At 35.1% G+C, this 12,260-nt stretch overlaps 1 protein-coding gene across 1 annotated transcript in view; it reads right to left on the reverse strand.

The window, feature by feature from the left end:
* Positions 1-2,119: 2,119 nt before the first annotated feature.
* The window catches only part of WDR49 (WD repeat domain 49), a 113,684-nt gene continuing 103,543 nt past the window's right edge, over positions 2,120-12,260 (reverse strand). Inside the window, exons 18-19 of the mRNA XM_006910871.2 lie at positions 5,192-5,312; positions 2,120-2,126 (exon numbers count right to left, since the gene is read on the reverse strand). Of these exons, the coding sequence (XP_006910933.1) occupies positions 2,120-2,126; positions 5,192-5,312 (128 nt within the window). The remainder of the gene's footprint in view (positions 2,127-5,191; positions 5,313-12,260) is intronic.

Below are 12,260 nucleotides of genomic sequence, written 5' to 3' on the forward strand. Positions count from 1 at the left end.
CTTTTATAATAAATAGAAACAGAATTTGAAAGAATGTGCCAGTGCTTGTAAATTTGCTAGTAATTAGTTCTTTTTGTTTCTCACAGGACTCCCACATCAGATTACCAGTGTATTCCATCATAAATATTTCAGAATGCCTATGAGAAAAAGAATAAAGCTAAATCGAGTCCAGAACGCTGAGACAAATTACTGCTGCATTTACAGAGTTCTCAACAATTCATCAAATTATACAACAGTCAGAGGAATATTTGTAGATACATGGCCCATTTGAATCTTTAAGAAAAAGACTGGATATTGAAGAAATATAATCTTTATGTTAAACAAAAAGACCAGGTTAAGATTATTGATTGATAAAATTTTATCAAGTTAATACTATTCAACATAGGTAATTTGATAATAAACATTGGTGTTACTTTTGTGTTTTTAATATTTTACATATTTTTTTGTCTACAAACAGTTCATTAATTAAAAAAGGATGCATAATTGAATGGGTTTTGATCTCATTGTTTTAGTTCTAATTCATCACATCCTTGGCAATCAGATATTAAATACATTGAATTATTTGTCAGTGGCCTCTGATAATAGAAGTGAAAAATTCGTTCCAGTTACAATTAAGCAAGTATTCACTATTGATTACTAAATATAATATTAATTCTGATAATTTCATGAAAAATAAATAAAATGAATATAGGTGCCTTTAAAAGGAATTTATTTTAAAATACTTTTTCAAGGACCCTGTTAACTTCTTCCAGCATCTTAATAGGGTTTTAGCTTAATAACAGACCTGAGTAGCATAATGACCATTACTGGCTATAATCTCCTAATTTACTGAAATTGTTAATTTACCATGTAAGTAAGCATCTTCACATTTTTTTTTTAAATTTTAGATTATATCCTAATATCACTTACTCTAATATAAGCAACTTATTTCTAGCTTTTGAACTCTGTTTTAGTTCAAATCAATAATGTCGATGGCATTTACTCTAATATAAGCAAACTTATTTCCAGCTTTTAACACTGCTAGAGATAATTTTTCAAAACAGTTATACCATACAAGAACATTATCTTTTTTTGTTCTGCTCTGCAATTTATAAATAATAAGTCCTAATGTCCAAGACTATCATTCAATCAATGCTTTTCTACCATGTAGTGACACCAGTAAACATTCATCACAAGTACACTTGGCTACCAAATTATTACGTCCCACATTTCTTGGATCATAATGTGATTTACCAAGGAACAGGCTATCGGTTTTACTTCCAGTGACAGAGACAGATGCTCTGTCTTAGTAAGATCATTTAATGAAGTTGTTCTGTAAGGACCTTATGTGAGAGCAGTTCAAGAAGACTGTATATTTTCCTGTCTCTTAGGGAGTAAAAAGCAATGGCCATGAATTTCTCCTCCCTGGTTTAAGCTCTTTTAATAGACAATAAAGATATCACAATTGACTATAAAATATTACTGCAAAACTTTTAAATATTCTCACAAATCTGTTCCTTCTATAACTCTATTTTGCCCTTAGAGCATCAGAAAAAAAATTATCATTAGTCACAGCCAAAGAGTCTTTGTATAAATTTGAACACCATAGCTACCTCCACTGTAAAAAAAAATAAACCTGGGAATATGTATAAAAATAACAGCAAGTGGTTACAAGTTTAAACTCATTATCTTTCTTAGCATTTTATAGTTTTTTTTAAAGTAAAAATTTTTTAATTTCAAATTTTAAAAACATATAATTTAATTTCAAATTTTAAATTCAAAAAACATATAATCAAATGCTCTCATTATTAAATAAAGGACTTTGTTAAAAGTTAATTTTTCCATAGATTAATTTCAGGCATTTTTTTCCCCCTATTAGTTTGTCCATATAGTTTGGGTGATAGGAGGAAAATGTTCTGAAGAGAACAGATTAAATTATATTTAGTGTAAATCTTCATACTACAAATAAAGTAGCCCATTGAAAATTATGGCACAATCTATTTTAATGTGACAAGTTCTTTTCACTGTGAAAAATGGATCTTAAATAATTAAATCTAAATGTTAATTTCAGAAACACCTTATAAAGTCTTCAGTTCTATTAACATTTGATAGGTGAGACCATGCTACCTACCTAGCACAATTACATGCTGTAAGGTATAAAGGAAGAGTAAGACATAATAACTAAATGTCTTTTTATTTTTCCTTTTGTGTGTGTTTTGTCCCTAAGTATTAGAAACAGTAACATTAAAAGAGACTTTTCTACCTTTAAAAGCTGTATTCTCATTAAATATACTTGTGAGACAGCTCTTCTTAATTCCTTTCACAGAAGGAGCACTGAAGTTAATTAAGGATGGAATTAGAGTCACACACAGCATAGTACCTTGCACACATAGTAGGCTATAGAGAGAAGGTCTGTCTTTATGAACCAAAATATTTCAGACTAATCACTTCAAACAAAGTCATGTGTAGGGGTAAAAAAGATAAAATATGTTTAGTAAAAGAATTTCCAAATTTACCAGAAAAACTAGTGGGCTCATTCAATCTTTGCTTAATACACCACTGCATTTTATGTGCCTTCACTTTAGAAAGCTGATGGCGGGACAAGTGTATTCTCTTTATTTGTGTATACCTGGTATCTAAAATAGTCCCTTGCATATGTCTTCAATAATTGGATGGATGATGGAGGGAGGGAGAGATGGAAGGATGGAGGAATGGATGGAGAAAAGAGCCTTCGCAAAGTATCTGGTACCCATATTACAGCTCTTTAACATCTTAATATTCCTTTAAATTTCTGGAAATGTGGCTTAAATTTTACTCCACTGTACTGTTACCAATATATGATTCATAAATCATATGCTCTAAGTTTGAAATGATGGATTGTCCAGTCAAATCTCCCAACCAGTGGAATAATTCTCTGCAGTAACCCTGCGAGAGTGTTAATCAGCCTCTGCCTGAACATTTCAAGAAATCCTTTGTCCCAAGCAACGTTTTCATTTTTAAAATATAAATATGCTTTGAAATACTTTTAAATTTACAGAAAGTTGCTGGTATAATACAAAGAACTACCATCTCCCTTTCTTCTTTTCTCTGTTTTCCCAATTGTCATAATTTCACCACATATATGTGCTCTATCTATAACTAATCTCATCTATTTATGTCTATCTATATTTCTCTCTCCCATATGTGTGTATACATATATACATATTATAATTCATATTTTTAATTGTGCGAGAGCAAGCTGCAAACATAATTTTATATCACTCTTAAATATTTCATTATCTATCTGTCTGTCTTTCTGTCTATCCATCTGAAACCATGAGTTCATACTGATATCTATAACCTCAATCCAAAACCTCAAGTTCCTTTGTAGTTTTTCTTTTTACGAATTTTATAATTACCTTCGACAACAGTGAGATATCTGGCTCTCATTATCTTCAATATATTTACTATTTTTATTCATTTATTTATTCAGTACTTACTTGCTCAATGTGACCAATCTCCCAACCACCGGATCAGCTCCTCCGCTCACTCCCTCTGCCTTCCCGTCCTTTAATTTCCCCTCCCTCTCACTCCTCCCATACTCTTGGGTCCAGTAAGCGTCATCTGCTGAGTCTTCTCTAGGCTCCTCCTTCTTCCTTTCATTGCCCTACAGTGGGCCCTCTGCCAACTTCTCTGCACCAAGATGGGAAGTGACAATGAGGAGAAAAGGGAAAATGAGAAAACTTTTCATGTTTTAAGAGGTATTAGGAAGCAATTCTAGAATCTGCCTTGTTAAAATGGTGCCCATCAGTTCTACTTCTATTCTTTTTCTTCACTGGAGCTTTGAAATATTTGAGGATTGGTTGTATCTCCCATAAATTCCCTTTCTTAAACTAGACCTCCCATTTCTTTACTCATTCCTCTTGAACATAATTTCTAGGGTCTTTACCACTCTGAAGACATTCTCCAACATTTATTGATTGATTCCTTCAAATATATTTTTCTCCTACACCTTTCCCATGTGTGACTATCACTCAATGAGAAGGGAAAGCAATGTATACAGAATGCCTGCCTCAGGATGCACTTAAATGTAGACAGAGTGGTAGGCAACTGTCCTCTGAAAACTTTTCTCTGCCACCCTGTCCATGAAATTAAAATGTTTACTCCACTGATACTGTAAGTTCTATTGTTATAGTTCATTCCACAGACTATACTAATAAACAGATCTGGGTTCCAACCCAACATTGCCATCAATAACTGGATGCAATTACTAGACAGAGTAGGCCCGTATACATTGTTAATTATTTTATTTGTGTGTGTTATTGCAAAATTCTTCTTAAAGTACAAATATTTTTGAAAGGACTCTTTAAAATACTAATATACAATAAATAACTTGTTATGGGAATGATATTATTAGTTATTTGTACAGGAGACAATAAATAAAGCAGCATAAGAATATTAGTTGCCTGATAGATTATATTTATTTTTTAAAAAATGGATCAAAAAAGTAAAGCCTATATTTCAAAACCAAACATTTTCTACTTAACTTTCCACATAGAGTGAGTCCTTTATATAGACCCTGTCCCTTTGATTTTTAAAAAAAATTTTTGAGGCTATTATTTCTTTGGTTGTACTATGCCACTAAATTATAGAGTACAGTATAACAAAGTATAGAAGTAGAACTTATCAGTAATTTCTCAATAAGTACATAGAAGAATGGATATGTCTATGAGAATTAATAGAACAGATGATAATGACAAGGTCTAACTGTATTATCAGAATTATTTAAAAAAATAGAAAGTGTAATTAAGTGGGAATTGTTGTCTTAGTCAAGTCCGTAGGTATTTACCATGTCAGTACTTTTCTTATTTCGTTTCCATTCAGGTTTTACAATGAAAACTGACCAAAAATATTTGTCTATAGAAGCCATTAAAGGTGTAATTGGTAGAAATACTTTATTATGAAATTGTATCTTTTTACATAAAAACATTTGAGAATAGATAATATCAACTGATACTATTCCCTCTTTAATACAATCTTTCTTTTATTGAGAACACAGAAAAAGTGCAAGGTGATGGGTAAAGCAGAACTAAAACATCATCTGAAAACAAAACTTCCTGAAGTTGGAATATAAAATAAAAAGGGGGGTCAGAAATCTTGATTCCTTTTCTGCATTTTATACACGTACTTTATGTGACAATAAAATATTTATTTTTCTTTCAATTATAATTGCTTCTTATTTCTTTTTATCTTCACGTCACTACTTGTTTCTTGATATAATTGCTTGGCTCTTTGTTCACGATCCAGAATGTCTTTGGGAAACAGGTTTTTCTCAACAAATACAGCTTTCAAAGCTACAAAATGATGAGGAAAATGACATGTAAATTATACTTGGGAAGAGACTGAATTAAATGAAATAGTAGGGTAAAAATTCTCAAGTTTCACTTGTTTTTAAAAGCAAGAGTTTACTTGGAGAAAATTTCTCTTAAGCTTCTGCTAGTCCTTTGATTTCAATTTCAATTTTAACAGTTAGTTCTATTAATATATTTATAGCATGATAGAGAGCCACCATTTAACAGTATACTAAAGAAGATTGTTTTCCATTTTTGTTTTTCAATCTACTTAACAGCTATCAAGGACTCATAAAAATCCAAGAGTCAATTATTCTGTATTGAAATAAGACAATTAGAATAATCAAAACACAGTTTGACTGTCTGCATGACTAAACAATCACATCTGCAATCACATTCTTATAAGATACTTTGATCTGCAGGGATCCATGGCTTCAGAAAAAAAAAAAAACAGTCAAATTATTCCCATGAGTGGTTATATTGTACATCAGTGAGAAGTAGGAGGAAATTGTGCCACATATTCAAAAAATAATTTTGAATGTTATGTACAACACTGTGTGCTCAAGAGTATATGGGGCACAAACATGATTAAGTCATAGGGTTTCTTCCAACTGGTAGAAAGTAGAAGCAGTGCCCAAATGACCAAAATATCATATGCAATAAGAAACAGTTTTAAGAAAATATATACAACATAAATTGTGGTTAAACATACAAAGAGATTATAAGAATATGCAGAAATCAGAGGAAAAACTTAAGAAAACAGATGTTATCTGAAGGGAACTTAAAGTCCGGATAGAATTTTAATTGATAATAAGGACCATGGAGGTGAGAAAGGATTACGAAAGGGGAAAAGGGAAAGGCCTAAAGAGCAGGGCTGAGGATCCCTAGGAGAGGGAGGAAATTCTGCCACTGGACAACAGTGTCTGCCTTTGCCCGTGGAGTCCCCCTCTCCTCCTTTCCTGACTGCCCATGGACAACTGCTTCAGCCTGTGCCCAGCCTGTCCATGATCTTCCCTTCCTGACTCAGCCCTACTCCTTTGGACTTACTCAACCAATCCTCACAATCGCATAAGCCAATTCCTTGGCATAAATTTCAATACATGGTCCTGCTAGTTCTGATTCCCAGAACACTGACTGACCTACTTGCCATGAAATACACTGTTTATTACAGAACAACTGCAAGGGTAAAGTGTTCTAAGAGGCAAATAGACTGGTTTGTCAAGTTTCCTGTGGTTTATGACTGGAATATGTTAGATATGCCTTGTAAAGACAGTTTATGTTTATTTAAATATACAGCTTATCTTAAAGCACCCTCAAGTTCCCATAGAGGTGCTAACATAGGAACCTAGAGTCTCACACTGCTTGCTTTCTGGGCCCCACAACTTACTAAGAATCTCTGAGAGTAGTTCTCTAAGAAGGATTAGCAATAGCCAAAGTATATGAATTCTTGGGGGTCACATCCCTTCTTCAAGCCCTCTAGAGGCTTCCTTTCATGCTTAAACCAGGCTACAGGGCCCCACATGGCCTGATCCCAACCTCCCCCCAAACTCCTCTTGTACCAGTCTCCATATCTCACTCACCTTCAGCAAGACTGACCTTTCCGTCCCTCAAATGTGTCAACCTTATTCCCACCTCAGTAGCTTTACACTTCTGTGGCCCCCAATTCTTTGGAAGTCTGCTTCCTTCTTTCAGGATTCAGCTCAAAAAATCAGAGAGACAAGCACTGATGCTCCCTCTAGCACATTCTATCACATTATTTTCTTTATTTTCTTCATACCTCTTATCAATATCACTATTCAACTCATCTTTTTACATTTAGTTATTTATTCATTATCTATCTCTTCCCCAGGTGATAAATTCAATGAGAGTGAAGACTTTGTCTGCCTTTATACCCCCGATACCCCTAGCACCTAGCATTGTGTCTGGTACATGAGAGGTGCAACAAATATATTCGTTGAACAAATGAACAAATAAATGAAGAACCTCCAGGTGGGGCTCGGCACTGTAACTTTAGAATTCTTGAATTCCAGAGACCTGAGGGCTAGCTAACTGTGATAGAAAAGGGGTCCTCTGTGTCATGCATACCTTTACCACAACCCCTGCTTTTAAATTCAACATCTCATGTTATTACTAACCATTTACATTCACTATTTCCTACCTGGAAAAATATGACATTTATACATTCATCGCTTCATTTGATAGTTGGATGCCTGACAAGATTTGTTACAATGTTTTTTTAAAAAATGAAAATATAAGATGTCGTGGTCATAAGCTACTAAAACATTTTCACTAAAATAAAATGACTCAAGTGGTTTTAATGAAGCAAAGTTAATCTTTTGTCATCTGATCCTTCCCTTGCCTCTGACTGGCCACTATCAGATGAGCAATAGTGGCAAACCTCACGAAGGCAGCCTGGAAAGAAGGGACTTGCTGACTATGCTAATATAGCAGTGCAGTGACCAGCTATTGTTAGTTTATGGGTGTACAGAATTCTGAACACCTCTCTAATTCACATCCCCCATCTTATTCTAGTCCTCTAGATAAGTGCTTTCAAACGTTAATGTGCATTAAAAAGTCACCTAGAAACCTTTGTTAAAATGCAGGTTGTGATCAATAGATGAGACTTGAGGCCTGTGATGCTACATTTCTAACGCGCTTTGAGTGATGCCCATGCTGTTACCCACAGCCCGCATTTTGACGTCAAGGCTCTAATTCTAAAACTAGATGCTAGAATAGGATTGCTCAGCTGTCATTAAACGTTAGCCATCATTTAGTAACAGGTAACAAAGCAACAGCCTGGCGAAGATTAATCAAAATGCTGTCATAATCTTCATATGACTCTTAAATAATTATCTGGAACCCGTTGAGCCTTTTTTTTTTTTTTTAATGTGGAATAGTATTTTATTGTCTGCATGGACCACAGTTTATTTATCCATCACCTATTGAAGGACATCTTGGTTGCTTCCAAATTTTGGTAATTATGCATAAAGCTGCTCTAAGCATCCATGTGCAGGCTTTTGAATGGACGTAGTTTTCAGCTCCTTAGGGTAAAAACCAAGGAGCATAATTACTGGACTGTATGATAAGAATATGTTTTGTTTTATAAGAAACCACCAAACTGTCTTCCAAAGTAGCTGTATAATTTTTCCTTCCCACCAGCAATGCATGAGAATCCCTGTTGCTCCATATCCTTGCCAGCATTTGGTGTTGTCAGTATTCCAGGTTTTGACCATTCTAACAGGTGTGTGGTGGTATCTCATTGTTATTTTACTTTGCATTTCCCTGATGACATACAGTTTGGAGCATCTGTTGAAACTTTTTGAAAATGTTTTTCCCATATTAATGACTTCTCTTTTGTGTGACCCAACCCAAATTTTGGTGGGTATGTGTGACTTTCAAGATGATTTGGTGCTATCGAGTAAGCACATATGTAATAATAGGAAAGATTTTTACATCTAAAATGTCTCTTGAGTTCTGTGCTCATTATAGATCTTTAGTTATTTAAAATTTCCTGGAGTGACTCATGTGTAGCAATCTCTCATTTCTTACTTAAAATAAATATATTTGTAAATGTTTTGTTCATAAGCTTTAATCATTTGTTCAAATAAGAAGGTTTTTATAATATCATTGATTCTTTTTCTTTACTGGTACTAGATTTAAGATTATATTCTAAAGCAAAGCTACATTAAACTAGAATTTTTAAAAACTTTATCTGTATATGTTTTCACCTGTAGTTTAAGAACTAGGAGAGAAATTTTGTTTCAATGGAAAACCATGTATTATCTCTAGCATACCCATCCAGGTGGTCAGATTCAAAGCCGAGTTCACCATTTTTGAACTATTTTGTCCCCTTTTTGTAAACTGCAATTCACCAATGGATATGTGGTCTCGCAGGGTCTTATCTGTCTCATGCAATAGATTTTCAATTGATTCCCTCCCCTTCTTTGGAAATAACCAGTTTGGGATCCTACCTGAAAATTAGATTGGAAATTGCTACCTTGCACAAATTATCAACTCTTAACCAAATTTCCAATTCCTTCACTTGCCTTTCCTATCTGACTATCCTCCAAACTAACTTTTCCAGCTCTCACACCTGACTAAAACTGAGAACTAAAGCCTATAGCCCAAATCCCTATCTAGACTCTAAGCTGCCTTGCAGTTGTCCTTTTCTCTCAGGATCTCCAGGACTCCAAAACGACTGCCATCACCCTGTAACATATTGTTCAACTGATTTTGCAGGAGCAAGGCCAACAAGAATCCCTGAGAGACGACTTCTTAGATTGAGCTTTGCTCCACCCAGGTTTACAATCAACTCTGCGTTGTTCAGTGATTAGTGATATTCATTCATCATGAACAAAAGTAAGGGGACTGACAATATTGAACTTTACCTGAGCCCTGTGCTCCGGGAAAGCAGAGACAGTTAAGAATCCTCCCACGCTTCTGTATTCCAGAAACAGATAACAGCAAAGAACCACTCTGCTCTTTCATATTCTGAGGTAAGACCCTTTCTACCCTTCTTCAGAAGTCTAGTAAGACTCACGGATTCATGGACCTGCCTCTATCACAGCTCAGGTTCACTTCCTTTTCTTCGAGGTGTTCCTTTTTAGTGAGCATTTTCTCTATCGCAATGGCCTGATTGAAAGCACCTGTTTAATTGTCTCATTCATTTTGTCTTCAACAGAACAACAACAACAACAAAACACTTCACCTGTGGTATCACTAATGCAACATTTTCTCTGCACTGGAAGTTTTAAAGGTTTACAGATATAATGTGAATTTATTGGCAAAACTTGACCCAGAGACACTTCTAAGTAGTTTCCAGATTTTTGAATCAAGCATATCAAAGAGGAGGTTCAAGCTGTTTGAGAATCCACAGGGAACAACTTAGAAGCTAAAGGGAGAGTGTGAAAGATGTTTCAACTTGAAAGGGAAAGAAAGAGGATGCAAAAGGACATTTAAAAACCTGTAGGTAAGAATAAAAAGCCACCTAGGGATTACGAAGTGTTTGAAAACTGTCTCTAGTTCCAAAGTGATAGTTTGGAACGTTGAAAATAAGTCTGGCAAAATATCTCTCATCATACGATTGCCAAATAACCCTCTGCACACTGTAATTATGGAGATTGCAGGAATGTGTGCAAAATGCAGTGCAAAGATTTAAGGGACACTCTGTAATGATAGTGTGCAGGAGGGATATATTGGTAATAGAGATTTTTTAAATTTCTCTTTTGTAATAACAATTTTTAAATTCAGCAGTATTCTTCTGAAAAGGAGATGAACAATTTTAAATAAAAGTGATAAAACCAGATAATATAATAGCAAAATGGCTGGTTTTAGAAGTCAGCATAAGAATAGGCTACCTTGGGAATATGATTTGTATACTCTTTGAACAAGGAAGGCTGCACCTAAAAATATTAATAATGTGGACACCTGAATAACATGGACACTTCTCATCTAGGGTGCACCTTTTACTAGCTGTGAAAGACTAGATGAGTTATTTAAACTCTTTATGCCTATGCCATAGGCTCTTCATGTAGAAAATAGGGACAATAATAATTCCTACATCATAGAACTATTTAGTAGGATAATAAAATATTACCCATAAAGAAAATGTATCAAACTCTTATTAGGCATCAGGTCCTGTACTAAGGGCTTCACATGGGTTATTTCATTTATGTCCACAGCAACATTATGAGGATGGTAATGAATACAATGCCCATTTTTATTTGAAGAAACTAAGGCACAGAGAGTTTAATTGACCTGTTCAAGGTCATACAGCTAGCAAATGGTAAAGTCTTGATTTGAAGCCAGGCTTATACCTTTATAGCTGAATTGCTTTGCATCTTCCAAGTTTTATTCTTTTTATAAATGGAAATTCTCCCAAAAGGCAACTGTAACCATTAATATAACAAGTAGGAATAATGACTACAATTTCAAAGGTTACAAAATAACCAGGTGTGGTTATTTCAAAGGTTACGAAAGAACCAGGTGTGAGGGGAAAAGAATAAAGAGCAAGTAAAATGATGACATGCCAGCTATCAATGTATTGGCCCTCAACTCCAAAGCCCCTCTCGTCTGCTTGCTCTATGATAATGGACTGTAAATACTTCTTTTCCAGCTGGTGTAATGTTGAGCTCTGTCACTAGAGGGCACTAGAGGGACATTAAAGAAAAAGTGAATTTATCTTCCAAGAGGGTGCTCCTATCATCGGCTTTTGGGCTACAGTTTCTCTCTCATTAGGCTCCTACAGCTTGACTTCTCCAGGACCAAGCTCCGACAGTGACTTTTCTAGCTCCAGACTCCTGCAATGCAGATATGGCTTCTCTAGAGCTCAGAATCAGCAACTTCTGTTGTCACTCTCTCAGATGGCTTTGCAAAACAGACACCTGTCTGGTACTGTCCAGTAAATGGCTTTTCATTACACCCCAAGAGTCCAGCAGAGGGCCACCAGTGCGACTCCTCCCGGTGAACAGCATCCCCCGCACTCCCTTGATGGCTTTTCAACGAGTTCTGAAAGATAGCACCTCCCTGTGTATGGCTTCCCTGAGCGCCCCTGAAAACAGCCTTCCAGAAAGCTCTACCTGCTAGGCGGGCATCTCCCTTGGCCTTTCTGTCTCAGGCCTGGGAGTAGTGGCTGCTCTTTAGATCTGCTATTCAAGCATTTCTCTTTGCTTCTTACTAGCTAATTTTCCATAAAGCTCAAAATTTATATTTAAAATCAGAAAAAAAATGTGAACTTAAAAATGAAATTAATTCTAAAACATGCCCGTCTTGACTGTACTTGCTCTTCAGTTGCTCTTTGTCTTTCCTTCCTACTATATTCAGTTTCTTGAAAAAACGTTAGCTTTTCTTGGTAGATATACCATGCCCTCTGTCTCAACATATTCTAAAAATTGACTCTAAAACTATCTTCCCCTCCTGTATTTCCTCTCTCAATAATACTCTTTTTTTTTT

The sequence above is a fragment of the Pteropus alecto genome, unplaced genomic scaffold (genome assembly GCF_000325575.1).
Source record: "Pteropus alecto unplaced genomic scaffold, ASM32557v1 scaffold33, whole genome shotgun sequence".
Taxonomy (NCBI): Eukaryota; Metazoa; Chordata; class Mammalia; order Chiroptera; family Pteropodidae; genus Pteropus; species Pteropus alecto.